The sequence below is a fragment of the Equus asinus genome, chromosome 5 (assembly GCF_041296235.1).
Source record: "Equus asinus isolate D_3611 breed Donkey chromosome 5, EquAss-T2T_v2, whole genome shotgun sequence".
Lineage (NCBI taxonomy): Eukaryota > Metazoa > Chordata > Mammalia > Perissodactyla > Equidae > Equus > Equus asinus.
The window spans coordinates 90,496,156-90,516,897 of NC_091794.1; the positions used below are offsets into that span (position 1 = coordinate 90,496,156).

The 20,742-nt window shown below is 53.1% G+C and overlaps 1 protein-coding gene and 1 long non-coding RNA gene across 4 annotated transcripts in view; one reads left to right on the forward strand and one right to left on the reverse strand.

The window, feature by feature from the left end:
- NKAIN1 (sodium/potassium transporting ATPase interacting 1) overlaps positions 1-3,483 on the forward strand; it is a 42,063-nt gene extending 38,580 nt beyond the window's left edge. For all 3 annotated transcript variants that reach the window (XM_014837966.3, XM_070510481.1, XM_070510482.1), the window contains 2 exons: positions 208-289; positions 444-3,483. In XM_014837966.3, the coding sequence (XP_014693452.1) occupies positions 208-289; positions 444-453 (92 nt within the window). In that variant the 3' untranslated portion in view covers positions 454-3,483. The remainder of the gene's footprint in view (positions 1-207; positions 290-443) is intronic.
- LOC139045333 (uncharacterized) lies at positions 2,848-12,237 on the reverse strand. Its single transcript, XR_011503507.1, has 2 exons — positions 11,416-12,237; positions 2,848-8,434 (listed from the first exon to the last, which is right to left on the reverse strand). It is a non-coding gene; the product is annotated as an uncharacterized lncRNA (long non-coding RNA).
- Between the last annotated feature and the right edge of the window lie 8,505 nt (positions 12,238-20,742).

Below are 20,742 nucleotides of genomic sequence, written 5' to 3' on the forward strand. Positions count from 1 at the left end.
CTGTCCTTAGGACCTTGGCCCAGCCCTGGCGGAGCTCCTCCAAGTCCCGGCCGCCATAGGCCCATCCCTCAAGATCCGGCAGCAAAGCGTCCCCACTAAGGCCCTGTACCAGTCTGGCCCTCAGATTCCTCCCTTTCAGGACCCAGCCTCCCGTAACTCGCCCCCCACAGCCTCATCCCTAACCGTGCGCCACTTCCCCTTCCACAGTTGACTTCATCGGTGGCTTTGACTCGTACGGATACCAGGCGCCCCAGAAGACGTCGCATTTACAACTGCAGCCTCTGTACACGTGGGTCGTGGCGCGCAGCGGGGTGGGAATGGGGTGGAGGGCCCGGGGCGTGAGTGGAGGAGAAAGGAGGAGAGGAGGAGCGGGCAGGGCAGCCCGATCTCTCCGCCCCCATGCCTCGGGGTCCTCCCCGCTAACCTGCCTTTGTTTCCTCCAGGTCGGGGTAGCTTCTGCCCCACGCCCACCCACGTGAGGAGCTTCGCCACTAGACGGACAGCCACCGCCCGGGACTCGGGCCAGGACGGCGGGCGCGCCCCCTGGCGGCCGCGGACCGACCGCAGCCCGCGCCGCCCGCTCTGCCGCAGACGTGGACTCGGCCCCTCGCAGCCAGCCGGGACTTGAGGGGCGGGGCGGGCCGGGGGATCACGGGGTTTGTATTTTTTTTATCTTAGCCTCGGCGTGCGCTGGGGCCTCCCTCCCTTCTCCAGCCTCTCTCTTTCACCCTTCACCCAACACCCTGTCCCCTGTCCAGAGAGAAATGGCAGGACGGACAGACTCACCCCATCTCACCGCGCTCGTTCACCAGCTCTGGGGCAAGGTACCGGGAACTAGGAGCAGGAGTCCTGGGTTCTAATCGCAGCTCCATGGCTGACCCTCTGTGTGACATCTGGCAAAGCTCTTGTGCTCTCTGGACCTCCGTTGCCCCACCTCAGATAATTAAAGTAATTCTGTAGTAGTTGGAGCTCTTTCCAGCCTTCTCATTGGACACTCAATTCCGTGGGCTAGGCTGGGATTATAATTCCCACTTTGCAGATATTGGAAACTGAGGCCCAGAGATGTGAAGCGATTTGCTTGAGGCCACACAGCTAGGCTTTTGGTGGAGGCAGGTTCTGAACACAGTGTACTTTCTGTAGTTTCAGACACCAAAACCCAGTGTCTGATCTCTAAGTTCCATTTCCAAGCCCCTTTCCACCTTGGACACTCTAGAACCCCTGTGGTGTACGCTACACTCACGCATCCCTGCTACCACTCGCCAACGCACCTCTGAAAGCAATATACCGTTCTCTTGTCGGGAACCGGATGGACGGAGCCCAGAGCCCTGAATTCAGCCTGACCCACAGGGAAGCCTGCCTCTGTCCACCCTTGGCAAACCTGTCAGACTCTCTCCAGAAAACGGAGGCCGCAATTCAGTCATCCCACCCACTTTCAGGTCCCTGAGGCTGGGTCTGCCACACCCAGGATTCCTTACGCCTTCAGCGACTCCACCAACCCCTGATGGCTCCATCCACCTCACCTTGGAAGGCCTGTGCCTCCAGAGTGGAAGAAGGCTAGTCAGCACTGCCCAGTCACCCGTGTTCACAGGTCACCAGTGTCTATGACCACTCCAGTTCCCAGAAGCAACCTCTACAAAGCCCCAAAGGAGTTCTGAAGAGGCAGAATGGGGGTATGGGTCATGACGGGGGTCTGGAGGGCCAGCACCCTCCTTGAGAGCAAGCAGAGATGGGAGCTCATTCTCCCCACCTCCCTACAGACACCCCTGTGGACCCTGCGTCCTGTGGCCTGGCTCGTGAGTCCCAGGGCAGAGGATCAGGCCTCAGCTTCCTGGTTTGTGAAATGGGAGTGGCCCTGGGTTAGGAAGTGAGATGGTTTGCACACCTGAGCCCATCCGTGGTGACCACTCTGGGAGATTCCTTACCCTCTGCCCTCCGGTCTAGCATTCCCTACTGTCAAGGCCAACAGAGCCTGAGCTTGGACCCCACCCCCCCTCATCCACCTGCAGGGCTGTGCAAGCAGCCAGCCCAGGAGTTCCGCTGGTCACCACAGGCACCAAGGTCCCAGACGGTCAGCCCAGTTAGCTGATGGCTACAGCTCAAGAGGGGACAGCTCCCTTCAGGTCTGGCTGCTATGTGGCCCCTGGGCCACCTCTTTCCTCCAGCCCTCTCTTCTCCCAGCCCAGCCAGCTGTCATCTCGCCCCCACTCTTTCAGCCCCCTTTCTACTCAATAGGTTCAGCCACTGGTGCTTCAAAGCCTCTGTTTTTATAAGACGGTTTTTGCAAGATGACCAAGTTCTCTTCTCACTGGGGCCTTGCAAGGCAGGGACTGTCCCCTGGTTTCTGTGCAGGTGGGTTGATTAAAGATGGTGTTTTCTTCTCTATCTTCCTGTCCTCCTGCCCTGTGAGTCAGCAGGCTCCCTGCATGACGGTGGGAGTCAATGTCATTGTCATTATCACACATTCCTGGGACACTGACTGTGTAGCTTTGGGCAAGTCACTCTCTGTCTCTTTCCTCGTCTACAAAATGCAGAGGTGGGACGATGTCAGTGGGTTCCCCGACCTGGCTTCACGGTTCCTCGGAGAACTTTCTATTTCTTTTCCCGATTAAGTGCATGTTAAGTTTATGCTTCAAAATATCCTCTGCGTCTTGGCCCTGCCCGCTTCCTGACAGCTCAGCTCCTGACTCAGAGTGAGCTGCGGATGGTGCGCCCCACATGGCACGTCCTGGATCCCGTCCGGCGATGCAGCCAGAATCAGTATTTTGAATTTTTACAATTTTACCTACTTTTGTGAATAGGTAACATGTATATATGGTACAGGATTCAGAAAGTTCCAGGGGGTTATGTCCTCTTACCTATTTTCATATCTTTCTAAAGATAGTCGATTCTTTCTAAAATTATGTAAATATTTTTCCCCTTTTTTACACAAGTGGCAACATAGTCTCACCCTTCAACTCCCTGCTTTTTCCACTTAACTCTGAATCTTCCAACTTTCCCCCCAATAACACGTGTGGAGCTGCCTCCCATTATCTGGCGGTGAATTGACAGAGTGGGGGTTTTTGTCAAGATTCCCCAGGCCTTCCTGATGCCGCTGGGGGCTAAGAAGCAGAGGTTCTTACATAAGGATGCCCCAGGCCCATTATGCAAACCTCTGTGGACCACTGCTGGTCATGGCCCAGAGGAGAATAAGTCACAGAGGCTGCCTTCAGGGAGCTTAGGGCGCAGGGGTGAGAGCACAGGGCAAGCAGGCAGAAGGTGCATGCTGACAGCAGGTGGTCGGTGAAAGGCACTTGTCCACAGGAGCTCAGGAGAGGGAGGCGATCTGAGTACCCTGGACGGGGGCAACGGGAGGAAAACACGTGGTGTCTGGGCTAAGAAGAGCTGGAGAATAACTGGTTGGAGGAAACTTCAATGGGGAATGTGTTAGTTTTCTATTGCTGTCAAATTACAACTTTAGTGTCTTAATACAAAGTTATCATCTGACGGTTCTGTGGAAGTCGGACGTGCGTCTCACCGGGGTAAAATCAAGATGTCTGGAGTGTCAAGTTTCTTTCTGGAGGCTCTAGGGGGAAAATCCACTTCCTGGCCTTTTCCAGCTTCCAGAGGCTGCCCACATTCCTTGGCTCGCGGCCCCCTTCCTCCATCTCAAAACCAGCAGCGTCATATCTCTGACCATTCTTCCTCCATCATCTCATCTCTAACCACAAACAGGAAAGGTTCCCCGCTTTTAAGGACTCCTGCCATCAGATCGGGGGCCCCTGGATAACCCAGCACAGTCTCCCCATTGCAGAGATCCCCCCTGCCGTGTGCCACGCTCCCAGGTCCCAAGGGTTAGAATGTGGACATCTTTGGGGGCCGCTAGGCTGCTTTGCACCAGGAAGCAGTTGTATCCAGGTTACAGCAGCCGTGAAGGTCGAACCAAAGTGCATCCCTCTGATGGGACGGCAGTGGGAAGGAACTATGGGGAGATTTGAGCAGGAGCTTCTCAGGAGCTGTGCTTTAGAGAGACCGGGCCGGGCTGGGAGGGTGAGTTGAGGAGGACAGTGTTCTGTCCAGTGGGGGCCTAGGCTCTCTCGCTTCCCTGGGTAAATGTGTGTTTGGGGGGTATATGTGTGACTGTGAGCCCTGTGTGTGTAAACCTGGGAGCACTGGGACAGCAGAGTCACGATCCACGTGAGCTGCAGGAGTCAGGCCTAGCTGGGTCCAAATTCATCACTCTGGAGCCAGTCAAGGCGCTCTTCCCACGGAGCCCAGTGATGCTCCCCCAGCTCCTGCCATCTCCTGCCATCCCGGGGCCATCTCCTAGCAACCTCTGCCCACTGGAATAATCCGGGCAGGACAGACCATCTTCAGTAACTGCTGAGTCCCAAGGTGCCCAGGGCATTCTTTGGAGCAATAGATGCATCTGACAAGTGCGATGGTCCACTGGGGTTTACAGACATCCTAGTTTTTTCTTTAATGCACTGAAATTGTGTCTTGCAGCTTCTAAACAGAGTAGGAATGAGGGAGGAGGCCTCATTAGTCTACAAGATCCAGTACTCCACCGGCTCCTGGCCCAGGGCAGTGTTTCTCAGCCTTGCAAGCATAAGAAATCCTTAAGACCCAAATTCCTGAGCCTGATCCAAGACGCACGGAACCCAACATCTGGGCAATGATGGAATCTGCGTTTTTTCAAGGGCTCCAGGTTTGGGAAATCCTAGATCCAGGTACAGAGGCATTCAAACATTTTTGAAACTTCCCTCACTCCAATGTCACAGAGGCCCCACCAAATTCTGCCTGCCAGCTAGATTTTAACATCTCCTTAAAGCTCAATTTCAATTGTCACTGACTAGTCTTACCATTTTTTTTAATGATTAGTCATTCCAAAGGCTGTGATCAACTCTTGAAGTTAAACATTGACATAACTTCGCCACTAGGTTAGTTCGGGCGGAGGAAAGGCTCCTGGAAGGGAGGCTGCCTCAGGGTCGGAGGCCAGAATGAGCTCTGCCTTTCCTTCTCAGCCTCAGTCACCCAGAGGAGGTGAGGGCAGCTCCGTGCCGCCCCACTGCACCCTGCGCTGGGGGCGCCCCCAGCCCTGAGCCTCTGTTCCAGTGACTCAGCGGTTCCCCTCACAGCCTGCCCTGGAATCAGACTGGGCGGGCCCAGGCAGGCCGGGGCTGCAGAGAGAGCCCTGTGCTGGGCGCCCGCATCTAAATTCTAGTTCTTCCTCTGCCCCGACCCTCCCTGCAACCTGGGGCAACTGCTCCCTGCTCGGGCCTCCCCGATCATCATCGGTGAAATGAGAGGGCTGGACTGGGCGTGATATTTGTGGGCCTCTCTACTGCTGCCATTCCGACGTAGGGCTTCTCCACCCCAACTACGAGGGGTGCCTTTTCAAAATACAGATTTCTGGGCTCTACCTACACACACCAGGTTCTAATTCATGGGGCCCAAGCATCTGAATTCATCCTTCAAATGTTTATTCAGGGGGCCGGCCCGGTGGCACAGTGGTTAAGTTCACATGTTCCACTTCAGTGGCCCAAGGTTTGCCGGTCCAGATCCCAGGCATGGACCTACGCACTGCTTGGCAAGCCATGCTGCGGCAGGCATCTCACGTATAAAGTAGAGGAAGATGGGCAGGGATGTTAGCTCAGGGCCAGTCTTCCTCAGCAAAAAGAGGAGGATTGGCAGTAGATGTTAGCTCAAGGCTAATCTTCCTTTAAAAAAAAATTTACTGAGCACCTACTATGTGCCAGGAACTGGGGAGACAGCAGTGAACAAAACAGACAGTAATCCCTGCTCTCCTGAGGATGTCTATTGGGAGGAGACACACATGAGTAAACCAGTAAAATATATGGTGTATCAGACAAATGTCATGGAGTGAAACAGGACAAGGAAAGGAGTGCAAGATGCTGATCGATTCCACTTTGAAATTGGATGTCAGGTCAGTTAGGGAAGGTCTCACTGAGAAAGATTTTTGATGAAAGACCTGAAGAAGGTCAGGTAGAAAGCAAAGGGAACAGAAAGTGCAAAGGCCCTGAGGTGGGAGCATGCCTGAATATTGGAGGGAACAAGGAGGCCAAGGAAATGGGGAGAGTAGTAGGAGATGCAATCGGAGAAATGGGCATGTCAGGCACTATATCGACCTTGAAGGACATCACAAGGGCTTCAACTTTTTTTTTTCTTTTTTAAAGATTGGCACCTGAGCGAATAACTGCTGCCAATCTTTTTTTTTTTTTTTTCTGCTTTATCTCCCCACATCCCCCCGGCACATAGTTGTATATCTTAGTTGCAGGTCCTTCTAGTTGTGGCATTTGGGATGCTGCCTCAACATGTCTTGACGAGCAGTGCCATGTCCGCGCCCAGGATCTGAACTGGTGAAATCCTGGGCCACTGCAGCGGAGCGCGTGAACTTAACCACTCGGCCACGGGGCCAGCCCCAGGGCTTCAGCTTTTAATCTGAGTAGGAGGAGAAGCCATTGGAATAATAGAGCACGGAGCTGGGAGGAATCCTTTTGGATACTGTGTGGACAATACACTGTAGGAGGCCAAGGGCTGAGACAGGGAGACCAGGTCGGGTGCCATCAAGATAATCCAGGTGAGGGGCCGGCCCGGTGGCACAGCGGTAGGTTCGCACGTTCTGCTTCTCGGTGGCCCGGGGTTCGCCAGTTCAGATCCTGGGTGTGGACATGGCACCACTTGGCAAGCCATGCTGTGGTAGGCGTCTCACATATAAAGTAGAGGAAGATGGGCATGGATGTTAGCTCAGGGCCAGTCTTCCTCAGCAAAAAGAGGAGGATTGGCAGTAGTTAGCTCAGGGCTAATCTTCCTCAAAAAAAAAAAAAAAAGATAATCAAGGTGAGAGATGCTGGCAGCTCAGTCACAGTGGTGGCCCAGGAGCAGCTAAGAAGCGGCACGATTCCAGTGTATTCTGAGGAAAGGACCAGTAGGATTTGCTGGTGAATTGGATGTGGGATGTGAGTGAAGGAGACGAGTCGAAGAGGACTCCAAGATTTTTGGCCTCAGTAAGTAGAAGGATGGAGCTGCCCCTGAGATGGATGACAGCAGGAGGAGGAGGTTTGGGGGAAGAGTCCAGCATTTTGGTGTTGGACACGTTGAGTGTGAGAAGCCCGTTAGGCGTTCAAGGAGATGTCAAGGAAGCAGTTGGGTACAAGAGAGGAGAGCTCCGGGCTGAAGATGGAAAGGGCGGAATCACCGGGTTGAGGTGGTGTTTCAAGCCAGAAAATGGATAAAGTCAGCGGAGAAAACGGATAAAGACAGGGAAGAGGGTTGAACACTGAGAGCCGAGTCCCGCAGTTGCAGCTGGAGAACGTTAGCAGGGCCCAGTAGAGAAGGCGGAGGTTGGAAAGCCAGGGGGCTGACAGGAGCTGGCATTTCTGAGTTCTCTCAGTTTACTGACTTCATTCTGTAGCAAGAAATATTTCCTGAGCCCTTCCTGTGTTCCAGGCCTGTTCTAGACACTGGGCTGCAGCAATCAACAGGACAGACCGTAGCTTTCTCTCTTGCAGCTTACCTCCGAGGCAGAACTGACATGTATTTTCTTGTTTGGTCTTCCTAACAGTCCTAAGGAGGTAAGTTCTGTTAACACCGCCTTACGGGGGAGTCACTAAAGCTGGGAGAGGGTAAGTCACTTACCCAAAGGCACACAATTGGCAAGTGGCACAATCAGAGTTTACACCCAGCCACTCTGACCACTGGGCTCATTCTCTAGCCACTGAACACACACTGCCTTGTGGGGAATACCGGTGCCCAGCCAGGGTTGAGAACCACTGCTCTAGGACTGGGGGACTCTGACTGGGGGACTCTTAGTTTTCTACTGCTGCGTAGTAAATTACCCCAAACCTCAGCGGCTTAAATCAACAAACACCATCCCCCACAGTTTCTGTGGGGCAGAAATTCCAGAGCAGCTTAGCTGGGTGGTGCTGGCCGCGGTGTCTCACGAGCTTGCGGTTAAGACTTCGGCCAGGGCCGCAGGTGTGTGGAGGCTTGGCCAGCTGGAGGATCCACTTTCAAGATGGCTTCATCACCCGGCTGTTGGCAGAGGCCTCGGTGCCTTTTGACCTGGAGCTCCCCATTGGGCTGCTTAGGTGTGCTCACAGCATGGGAGCCAGCGTGCCTCAGAGCAAGTGACCCAAGAAAGAGAGAGGAGACTGGGAAGACCTGGGCTCAGAAGTCACACACCATCACTTCCACCACACTCTGTTGATTAGAAGTGAGTTGCTGGGGCCAGCCCGGTGGCGCAGCGGTTAAGTGCACACATTCCGCTTCGGCGGCCCGGGGTTCACCGCTTCGGATCCCGGGTGCGGACATGGTACCGCTTGACAGGCCATGCTGTGGTAGGTGTCCCACATATAAAGTAGAGGAGGACGTTAGCTCAGGGCCAGTCTTCCTCAGCAAAAAGAGGACGATTGGCAGCAGTTAGCTCAGGGCTAATCTTCCTCAAAAGAAAAAAAAAATAAGTGAGTTGCTGAGTCCAGTCCACACTGAAGGGATAAGCAATTAGTCTCCACTTTTTGAGGGAAAGATTGTCAAAGAATTTGTAGACATACTTCAAAACCACTACAGGGACTCTGATTATTGTTATAATACTCTTATGTTATTTTTGAGAAACAAAACAGGTCCTTAGAAGAAATGGACTGTCACTCTCCTGCCCTCCACTCTTCCCTGTGACCTTGTAGATTCAAAAGCTGAAAACTGGGCCGGCCTGATGGCATCGTGGTTAAGTTCACACACTCCACTTTGGCAGCCCGGGGCTCATGGGTTCGGATCCCGGGTGCAGACCTACACACCGCTTGTCAAGCCATGCTGTGGTACGTGTCCCACATACAAAATAGAGGAAGATGGGCACGGATGTTAGCTCAGGGCCAGTCTTCCTCACCAAAACAAAGAAAGAAAGACAGAAAAAAAACTTGGCGCCCTGGGAAAAAGATGATCTGATCTGTTCATCAATGGAGAATGCGTGGTTTCGGGGACATGGGGGAGACAATTGATAAATATTTATGGAAGAAGCCTGCTGGAGGACCACCTATAATCAGACCCAATGGGTTCCTTCCATGGATGTTTATCGCCACCTCCACATGTCTGTGTTCTGGTGCTGGGCTGCAAAGACGGATCTGACCTAGTCCCTGTCCCTATGTGTGTCTGTGGGGGGGGGGGGGGGGGAGCCTTCAGACTGGATGGGGGGGAAATTTAGTACAAAAAAAATTTAATACAAAAAAACAGAATAGATGCTGTAGTGGCGGTCTGATGCCAGCATGTGGTGGAGAGTCACAGTGATGCACAGGAGAAGGGGCAATCGAGGGGGGCTTCATAGAAGAGGCGGCACTTGGACTGAGACTTGAAGAATGAAGAGGAGGGTGTTTAGAAGACGTGTGTGGAGAGAACAGCACGCCAGGCCAAAAGAGCAGCGGGTTCAAAGGCAGAGAGGTGTGAGAGAGCCTGGCACGTTTGCAGATCTCAGAGGTAGAAGGACCCTTGATATTATTTAGTGCAAACTCCATTGCTGCTTCTGTCTCCTAATAATAGTAATAGGCAACGTTTCAGAGCACCTGCCATCTGCCAGGCGCCATGCAAAGCACTGTGGAGGGGCGGTCTGACTTGATCCTCACAACAACCCTACAAAGTGGTTCCTATTGTGATCTCCAGTTCATAAATGAGGAAAGCAAAACTCAGAGAGGTTAAGTACCATGCCCAAGGTTGCACAGCATGTAAATTGCTACATCTGCACTGGTAGGTGGTCCTGCAGCCTCGACTTGCACGTTTGGAGTGACAGGAAGCCTGCTACCTCTGTGGCAAGGACAAAGAGGCTGTGGGTCTTTCACACACTCCAGTCCTGGAGGAGCCACCAGCCTCATGGAAGCAAGGGGTCAACAGAAAGACAGGCGCCACCTTGTGTCTCAAGCCAACAAGCATTTATTGAACATCAGTCCAGTCCCGTTTGCCCAGAGAGCTCTGCTTAGAGGCAGCACGACCAGCCCCCCGTTAGGACAGATGGTGGCTGCAGGGTCTACATGGATGAGCCGCCTCTCCCAGGTGGGGACTCAGGGCGGGCCTCCTGGGGTGACCCAGAGGGAAGGGCATGGAGCGCTCCAGACCAGAGTTTCCCAAACAGCATTATCCCCATTCGGATTAGATCATTCCTGGTTGTGGGGGGCGTCCTGTGCGCTCTACGACGTTCAGCACATCCCTGGGCCCTACTTGCAGGATGCGCCCCCAGCCCCAGGAGTGACAACCAAAACTGTCTCCAGACGTTGCCACGTGTCCCTGAGGAGCAACCTTGCCCCCACTTGAGAACCACTGCTCTCGACAGAGGAAATAAAGAGGGTAAAGTCATCGAGGGGGACGAGTGAGACTTTGGGTAAAGTGTCCTGCCATCTTTAGGCTCCAAACCAGGGCCTCAGTGTCTCTGCCTGTAAGATGGTGTTGGGGTGAAGGGAGGGACATAAACAAGGTCAGTGTCTCCCAACTTGTTAAATTACCACCCCCATCCAGGTTCCATTTTATTTATTTTAAATTTCTTTCTTTCTTTTTGAGGAAGATTAGCCCTGAGCTAACTGCTGCCAATCCTCCTCTTTTTGCTGAGGAAGACTGGCCCTGAGCTAACATCCGTGCCATCTTCCTCTACTTTATACCTGGGACGCCTAGCACAGCATGGCTTGACAAGCTGTGCCATGTCTGCACCCAGGATCCGAACCTGCGAACACCGGGCCGCCCAACCGGAACATGCGCACTTAACCGCTGCACCACCAAGCCGGCCCCCAGGTCCAATTTTAAAAAGCAGAGCAGTGATTAATAATTAATTTGTTTCCCGTTGCCAAAGACAGCTGTGCCAGCTCTGGGGGGCCCGTCTCGCCTCCTGACCTCCTGGAGAGTCGATGATTCCAGCCCAGAACAGAGACTCTTCTGTCGGCTGGAGCAACCTCTTCCCACTGAAATACAGGGTGGCTCTCTGGCTTTCAGAAATACTGCAGGAGCACCAGGGCCCCTTCTGCCATCAGAGGCCCCCAAACATCAGATTCAGAATCACAAACTGGCTGGTGAGGTGTGAGGGAGCAGGGCTCCCAACCCCCCAATGCCAGCACCGAAATTCCTGCAGCTACCGTCCCGGGCTCTGGGCTGGGGGTTCACATACGCTGCTGGCTCCTTCACTGCCCTTGTCACCTATTTCACAGACAAGGAAACAGGTTCAAGCAGTGATGTCACCTGCCAAGGATGCTGACTTCCAAACCCAGTCACCGTCCAGACGAACACTCCCTGCGTACGTCTCTGTCCACCTTCTGGGCATCCTGCCCTGTGTCCAGGGAGGGGCCTTGGTGCCACCGGGGGATTTGTGAGGGTGTGGGAAATACAGCCCCGGGACGCCAGCGGGGCAGGCTGCTGCTGACTGGGGGGAAATAGTCAACATTAAACGCTCACCTGAGTCCTTACGACGTGCCAGATTTACGTAAGTCTTAATCCTCACAACGACCCTGTGAAGCAGATGCTGTATTCCCACTTTTAGATGGGGAAACTGAGGCGTAGAGAAATTCAGGAAGATTTCACAGGTGGGAAAGTGGGAAGACGACTCCTGGGTGCCGAGCGCCCGGCGGGGCACTTGTCGTAAGTGACCCCCTTCGTCCCGCCCGCCATCTCCGGCCCAGGTGCAGCCCCCGGGCTTCCGCTACTGTCTCTCCCTCGTTTTCACAATCGTCCCGCTACCTCCTTCGGTCCGAACCCTGTGCGGGGCTGACACAGCGGCACCTGCTGGCAGGCGCTGCCCCTGCGCCGCCTCCGGACGCCCAGACCGGGGGAGACCACCCCCTGCCAGTCAGCCGGCCCCGCCCACCGGGCGCCCCCGGGCCCACGTCCTCCCGGACGCCTGGACGTCCTGACATCCTGCTGCCCGGCCAGAGCTCTCCTTCCCGCTCTCCTTTCTTGGAATCGACCTCGGAAAGGTCACGGACTCTGCAGTCAGACAGACCAGGGTTTGTGTCCCGGCTCTGCCACTTACGAACTGGGTAATCTCGGCCAAGTATAATAATTTCTCAGAAGCTCGGTTGCCTCCCCTGGGGGAGGGGATGTCAAATATGAAACGCCTCCAGACGTTTGTGTGTGAGGAGGTGGAGGGGCTGCGGGAGAAGGGGGGATGTTTGGGCACAGGAAGGGGTCACCTCTGCCTGCCTGGAGCCAGAGTTATACAGGAGGATTCCCCTGGAGTCTGCGCACCTCGGAACCCCAGCCCTTCCCTGGCACCTCACCCCTCCTGATAGGTGCCGGCTCCCACATCACCGTGGATGGGCGTGGGGAGGCTTCAGGGCCCCAGGAAGAGGGTAAATGGGACGCTGGGAGTGGGAGGAGGTGGCGGGGGGGGGGGGGGGGGGGGGGGGGGGGAGATGGGAGGGGTGGGATGAGACAGAGCATGGGGAGTGACCAGGAAGGCGATTTCTTGTCTAGGTTTAAAAGGTCACTTCAGGCAGGTTAGCCTGCTGCTCCAAGCCGCAGTATTCCCATCTGTACACTGACCCTAATACTGTGTGCCTCAGGGCCATAGAGGGTGGGAGCAGGGCTCTGGAAAGTGTCAAAGCTGTACAGAGAGGAAGAACTCTTACTCTGTTTGGGTGGCCTGAGGCCTCCCCGCCAGACCACATCCTGGAGCAGTCTGGAGGGCCTTGAGTCTCAGCTCCAACCCGCATGGGTTCACAGAGGCAACCCTGGGCTGGGCGAGCTCTGGCGGCTGCTGAGACTTTCCTGCCAGCCCCACACTCCTTCCCTCGGCCTCTGCAGCGCCAGCCTGCCCCCTGGGGATGGCAGGGGCAAAGGGCCCCTCTCACTATCACAGAGCTCGGCCCAGAGAGCCAGCCCATCGCCTTCTCTCCACCCCAGCATCTGCTCGCCTCCCTGCAGCCTTTGCCCTGGGGCCCAGGAATTCTCTCGAAGCCTCCCCTGTGATAAGCACTCCTGTTGCCTAGAAGTGAAAGCAGAGTCCCTGAAAGGGAAAGGAACTGTTCCGGGTCTGAGGACGATCATCCTTCCATCCCCTGTGGCCTGCAAGTCCTGGCTAGGGGTCCGGACTCCATGCGCACGCTACTGCTGGGCTGGCACCTTAGGGATCCTGCCTGGTCCTGTTGGTGCTTAACAGATGTTGGTTGAATACGTAAGCAAATGAATGAATGAATGAATGAGTGAGTGAGTGAACAGCAGGGTAGGTGTTGTGCTTATTCCCTTCTTACTAAGGGGGAAATTAAGGCATGGTGAGGCAAAGCGCCCTTTCCCACCAGGTCATACAGCAGGGCCTGGACTCCCAGTCTCTGACTCTAAAGCCCTCGGCCCCACCTGCTAAGATTCTGCTTCTCTGCTGCATCCTGCAGCATCCATGCTCTCCACGGGCACAGTAAGAACCATTGGCCTGGGCCAGCCCTGTGGCACAGCGGTTAAGTGCGCACGTTCCACTTTGGTGGCCCGGGGTTTGCCGGTTCGGATCCCGGGTGAGGACATGGCACTGCTTGGCAAAAGCCATGCTGTGGTAGGCGTCCCACATATAAAGTATGGGAAGATGGGCACAGATGTTAGCTCAGGGCCAGCCTTCCTCAGCAAAAAGAGGAGGATTGGCAGCAGGTGTTAGCTCAGAGCTAATCTTCCTCAAAAAAAAGACCCATTGGCCTAATTTCCTGGGTTTTAGGGTACCTGGGCTCCCCACATCCCCCACCCTCTTCTCCCTGGGAAAGGCATACGAGACCTCATCCTGGCAGGGGGACCAGCTCCAGGGTTAATGCACACATGCTGGTGACCACCCACTCAGCCCCACTGGGTGCTGTGGTCGCTGCCACCATGAGGTCTTCAAGGCCCTCTAACCCCTCTGACATGGCCAGGCCAAGCTTCCACACCGGGTGCTTTGGAGCCAGGCTGCCTAGCCTTCAGTCCCAGCTCTGTCCCAAGGGCACATCACTTTCACTCTCTGAGCCTCAGTTCTCCATCTCTCTCTCTGGGTTGCTCTGGGTTTATAAAGATGTGCATCGCTGTGCCTGCATACGGTAGGAACTCAAATATGTGTCTCTTCTGTCCCGTGTCGTCAGTGTGAGATAAATCAACACCCCTGTTGTGAGGTCAATGCCATGGACCACCGAGGACTGCTTAGCTTGGGCCAGCCAAGGAGAGGTGAGGTGGCCAGTGACTGTTTGTCCCTCCAGCCACAGCCCTGCTAGGGTGCAAATGAGGCTCTCACTGCTTTCCTTTTCCCACCAGAGCATCACCTGCCTTGCCCTTCTGAGTCCTAGTGGTTGTCCAGCCAGCATCCTTGGTCCGGCTGCCCAGGGGGCTTGTTCCCTCTGTTCCGATGATCTATCTTAGTGGCTTAAAACATTTTAATATATCTCACAACTTTGTGGGTCAAGACTTTGGGCAGGGCTCAGTTGGGTTATTCTGTTCTATATGGTGTCAACTGGGGTCCCTTGGCAATATTTAGTGGTTGGCTTGTCTGGTCCAGAGAGGTCAAAACACCCATGAAGCTTCACTCACATGCCTGGTGCCTTGGTGGCATCAGCAGTTAGACTGAGCTCAGCTGGACCCCTCTCCAAGTAGTGTCAGAGTCTTCCTGCATGGTCTCTTCAGCAGGATCATTGGGGTTTTATGTGGTGACTCAGAGCTCCAAGAGACCAAGGTGGAAACTGCCAGTCCTCTTAAAAGCTATGTTTGGAACTGGTGCTGTAGTCCATTTGTCAAAGCAGCCACCAGCCAGCTCAGATTCAAGAGGAAGAAATACTGACCCTATCTTTTTATTTATTTATTTACTTCTTTTTTAGAAGATTAGCCCTGAGCCAACATCTGCCACCAATCCTCCCCCCCCTTTTTTTTTTTTTGCTGAGGAAGATTGGTCCTGAGCTCACATCCATGCCCATCTTCCTCTACTTTATGTGTGGTACGCCTGCCACAGCATGGCTTGACAAGCAGTGCATAAGTCCACACCCGGGACCCAAACCAGCAAACCCTGGGCCACCGAAGCAGAACATGTGAACTTAACTGCTGCGCCACTAGACCAGCACCTGACCCTACTACAGAGGCCTCTTGTGTCTTCTGAATTCCTTGAGGGGGTTGGGTTTGCAGACGGGTTTGGAAGTCGGGGCGGGAAAGAATGAGAAATGTTCTGCACAATGGGGTGTGAAGAATTTTGGAGTTCCCATGGGACAAACTGGTAAAAAAAAAAAAAAAAAAAGGTGAGAAAAGGGACAGGGACAAGGCCTGGGAAACTTCAAGGGGGTGAGCAGGATGAAAATGTCCCAGGCAAAGAGGAGCTTTCAAGATGGATGTCCCATATTCACATTCATTCATTCAACGGTTCCCTGCGTAGCACCTACCAGTGCAGAGCATTGCTAATGATGGCGTGTAAGATCCATCCCGACTTACAATCTAGTGGAGGAAAGCAAAAAAAGTTGAAAGACAGATAAATAAAATAATTACAAATAGTCATAAGTCCTATGAAGGAAACTCACAAATTGCTGAGAAAGAGAATAAAACAGAGACCAACTTTAGATGTTAAAACCCTCTCCCCATCACCACCAAATCTTCAACAAAGTCTGCTACCTGTGCGAGGAGGATTTGTGGAAGTCAGAAGAAGAGGCTGCGTTCTAAATCTGGTTTAACAAAATGTGTTCCAGAGACGGGAGAACAGGACGGAGAGGCTCCCATGAACAGAAGTAACTCAACATGAACAGGCTCTGATCCCTAGCTGACCCTAGGAATCGAAGACCCACCCCCCACTGCACCCCCCAGATTTTGCAGACATGCAAGACGGACCTCCAGAGAGTATGAACAGAGGAATCAAACGATCCATCACAACCTGGGGTCACAATCCCCGCCCTTGAGGGGGTCACAATCCAATGGGGGAGGCACCCTCCACACAACTGGAGCACATTAGAATCATATGTGGCCTGTAACAGAGGCCTGTAGGAGGGGCTTGGGCATACAACCTTGAAACACATAGTGAGGAGAACTGATCGTTCTTCTGGGTGAGTTCAGAGAGGACTTCATGGAGGAGGTGACATTTGAGCTGAGCCTCAAAGGATGGGAAGGAGCTCACTAGACATCAGGGAGAATGAACTAGTTGGTGGAAGGCCAGATCGCTCTTACATAGAGGCCCAACAATGCAGTGGCTTAAAGAACAGGGAAGTATATGTCTATTCACGTGGCAGTCTCCTTGTGAATAGTCCAGGTGGGTGGGCAGCTCTGCTCCTTGTAGTTATTCAGGGACCCAGGCCATTCTCCACAAAATTGTCCCCATCAAGGTCTCTTCAATTGTCTCAGCCCTTACCCTTCCACCGCCTGCTCCTCTCGTGCTGGTCCCTCTGCACTGTGTGCCCTTGTCTCCCCCTCCACATGCCTGTGCCTGTGTTGTGGGTCAAAAAAAGACATAGCATGAGGCTGACTCATCTCCTCTATCGAAAAACAGGATGGACCAACATCCAGGCCCCTCCCAGACTGCTCTCACCAATTTTCCAACCCCAGTAGCCAAGTGACAGAAAGCCTAATGCCCACCAGTGGAAGCACAGTGACTGGCCCCATAGCTGAACAGCCCAAGAACAGCCCAGGCTGCAGGTGCTCAAGAGATGTCACCAGGGACTGGTTTCTTGCTTATCATCTCTCAGCAACAAGGCCTCTGGATTGGCTCAGCTCTCAGACAGCACTCATGTCTGTGGGATGCTACAGCCCCATCCTCATCAGGCTGGCCTAACTCCCGAAACCCATTCTGATTGGACCAGTGTAGATCACGTGCCCAGGTGTGAGCCAATCACCACAGCCAAGAGAATGTTATATAAAGATTGGCCAAGCCAGGTCATGTGCTCACTTCATCCTTGATGCTGAGGATGTCATCATCCTCATCACACTGTCTAAGTGGGAGAGGAACCACTGAATCTCTGAATAAAAATCAGGCCAGGGATGGATGCTGGGGAGGCAACCAATGACCATGATGGTGCAAACCCACTGGGCTTTCCACCAGCCTCGAGGTCTCTTGCCCCTCCCCCAAATCAGTGAACTGCATTCCTGCCTCCTGGCCCTGGCCTGTACCCTCCTACACAGAAGTGCTCTTTTTTTCCCCCTCCTTTTCTGGGACACAGATTGAAGGCCAGCCTTTCCAGCTTGGGTCACAAACATTTGCAGGGTCCTCTGCCTCCATAGATGGCCTATGGACACAGGGAAGAAATCCCTGGCCTCTAGGAATTTCACAGTTCAGTGAATAATATTAGAAGCTACCATTTATTGAGTGTGTGCTGTGTGCCAGGCACCGTTATGCCCTTTCACACATCGCCTCATTTAATTATGCAAAAAATGATAGCCATTGTCCTTATTAGCCTGTGTGCACACCTCCTGTCTCCTCAGACTGTAAGCTTTGGGAAAATCCACCAGCTTATGACCACCTCTTCAGCCTCATCTCATGTCAGTCCTCATTCTTGTTTGCACTCACCATGCTGACCTTTTTCCAAGTCCTTGAATATACCATGCTCTATTCCACCCCAGGACCTTTGCACATGCAAATTCCTCTGTCTAAAATGCTCTTTCTCCTATTTTGCCTAATTAACCTATTCATCCTTCATATCTTACATCAAACATTCCACTGAGGGGGTCTTCACTGACCTTCCAGACAAGGACAGAGCCTCTGCTTAGAAGCCTCAGGAGCACCCTACCCTTCTTTACAGGACTACTCCCAAGTATAATTATACACTCATTTATGTTTAGTGCCTGTTATCAGCCTCCCCACCAGATGGTAAGTTTCCATGAGGGCAAGACTGGAATCTGTTCTGCTCACCAGATAGTTTTACCTAGCGCATAACAAAAACTCAGCAAATATTTGTTGAATGAATAAGTTGTATATCCATGCGCCTACCCCCAGCCCAAGATAGGGAGGAGCTGGGTCAATCCCTGTCAGTGTCGTCATAACCTAGAACATGACAAACAATGCTTTATTTGGAGCCAAATGGTACAGGCATTAAGTTCAACGGCTGTTATAAAAGAAAAGTAGTTACTGCTGTAGGCTTAGTTAATCCCTGGCTTTAGGATTCAGCTTTTGCAAGAGTTTAGGACAACTGAGAGTTTAGGGGAAACAGTCCCAAGATGGTTTTCTAAGGCTGAAGCCATTGGGAAAGATGCTCTCCCTTCTTCTGGGACCGAGAGCTGTAAAGTCAACGAAAGCCTAGGCCTGTCTGTAGCTCTCTTGCTGGGCCACATGGAAAAGAGGACTGAGGGATGCTGAGAGACGGACCCCTGGAAACTCCTCTCGAGCCCTTACAACACGATGTTCAAATAAGTCTGCTCTAGGAGACCCAGGTCAGATCAGAAAGGGTTTAGCATAGAACCTGACACGTTACAGGCCCTCATCGCCCAGAAAACACTATTCTTACAGTTCCCCGTACTTTTCCACCAAAGTGCACATCACAGTTTTAACTGAGTAACTATTCTGGTCATTAATTGTTCACTATCTTCCACTTAGACTGCAGCTTCATTTCTGTGGGAGCTGTGACCTACACTGTATTCCTTACACCCACGTCCTTCCGGCACAGGACCTACCCCAGAGAAGGTGATCAATACACATCCTTTGAACGAATGACTGAATAAATAATTAGGCAGTAATCACCCAGTGGTTCAGAGCGTGTGCATTAGGGTGAGAAAGATTCCGAAAATGCTGTCAGACCCCAGGTGTAAGTCCTGCTTCTGCCACTTACCGGCTGTGTTCATATGGGCATGCCGCGCGCGCTCTTCTGAGCCTCAGTTTTCTCAGCTGTGAAATGGGGATGATCACGGTACCTATTTTACGGGACCGTTGTGTGAAGTAAACGAAAATCCGTGCGCGAAGCATTAGTACAGCTCTGAGCACAGTTTTTCGAGCAAGTGCAAACTCTGTGTTCGTTAAGACGATGACGAGCAAGCCTTCCTCTTCCCCTTCGTTCTCCCAACCCACTCTCCGAGGACCCTGCGAAACGAGACCGATCGCCGTCGTTTCACGGAAGAAACAGGATCCACGCCGGGGAATGACTCGCTCCAGGGCTCGGGGGTGGGCGGCAGAGCCTCGGACCCGCCGGGAGCCAGCCGGGCCTGGGACTCAGCATCCGGCCCCCCGCCCCGCCCCGCGGGCCCCCTCCCACCGCCTGGCGTCGCCGACCAGGTCCCTCCCGGACCCGCCGCTCCCCGCCCCTCGTCCCCAGAGTGGAGCCCCGTCCCCACTCCCCGAGCCCCATCGGGCCCCGCCCCGCAGCCCCGCGGACTCTCTTTGTTCTCGAGCCGACCCGCCCGGGGCTTGGGAGCCGCTGACTCAGCCGAGCGGAGCCAGGCCTCGGCGCCCCCACCCCCGCCCCGCTGTCCCTGGGGACCCGGAGCCCGGCGCCCAGGGTGGTGGGAGGTGCGCGCGCGCCGGCCCAGCCCTTCTTTTGTTCCTAGAACATTCCTTCGCTCCAGCCCTCCCAACCTGGAGAGGCTGCGGTTTCTGCTCCAGGTTATATTTCGGGAAACTGACACCAAAGATGCCTCCTGAAACCTGGCTCCCTCTGCGTCCTCGTCGTTGGCCTTGAGCAATTCCTTTGACCTCCCTGGACCGCCGTTTCCTTACTTGTAAAATGGGAGCCAAAACGCTGATATGGAAGAGTCGCTGTGAGATGAAATTAAATGCGAAAACACAAAGATGAAAGCTGCAGGCACAAAGGGAACGTCCGATACTTAGCGTCGGAAAGTCTCCACCATAAAAAGCTAACATTTGCGCATTGGGTTCTCCCCCCACCCCATCCCACATTGCACTGTTTGTCGTCTTCCTAAGGACTTTGAAATCTCACTTTCTCCCTGTTCTTGCACATCACAGCTTCATGGAAGTTACCCGGCCTGTCTCCGTATGCAGTAAATTCCCCTATTCAGATAATTGCAATTACCTTTTTTTTCGGAGGTATAATTTACGTTCAATGAAATTCACAGACAGAATTTAAACACGCAATCTCATGAGTTTTGACAAATGAAAACACTCCTGTAACTCACACCCCTGCCAAGAAGGAGAATATTTCCAGCCGGTCAGAAAAGTCCCTTCCCAATGAATCCCACCTCCCCCCCAGGCCACCACTGTCCCCATTTCCATCCCCCAAGATAAGTTTTGCCCGTACTAGAGCTTAATATAAATTAAAGCATACAGTATGTACTTTTTTGAGTCTGGCTTCTTTCATTTAACGTATTCTTCTTGAAATTCAACCATGTTGTCTGTATTAGTAATTTGTTTCCTTACTTTTCTTTTTTTTAAAGATTGGCGCCTAAGCTAACAACTCTTGCCAATCTTTTTTTTTTCTTTCTGCTTTTTCTCCCCAAATCGCCCCAGTACATAGTTGTATATTTTAGTTGTGGGTCCTTCTAGTTGTGGCATGTGGGATGCTGCCTCAGCGTGGCCTGATGTCTGCGCCCAGGATCCCAACTGTTGCAACCCTGAGCCACTGAAGTGGAGCGTGCGAACTTAACCACTCAGCCATGGGGCCGGCCCCCAGTTTCTTTTCACTGATGAGTAGTCTTGCATTATATAACCACACCGTAATTTGTTTCTTCATTTTCCTGTTGATGGACATTTGGGTTGTCTTCAGTTTGGGTCTAGTATTAAGCTATGAACATTCTCATGCAAATCTTTTTGTGGACCTGAGTTTCTATTTCTCTTGGGTAAAGGAGTGGAATTGTTGAGTCAAAGGGTATGTAGATGTTTAATTTTTTTCTTTCTGCTTTTTCTCCCCAAATCCCCTTAGTACATAGTCCTAT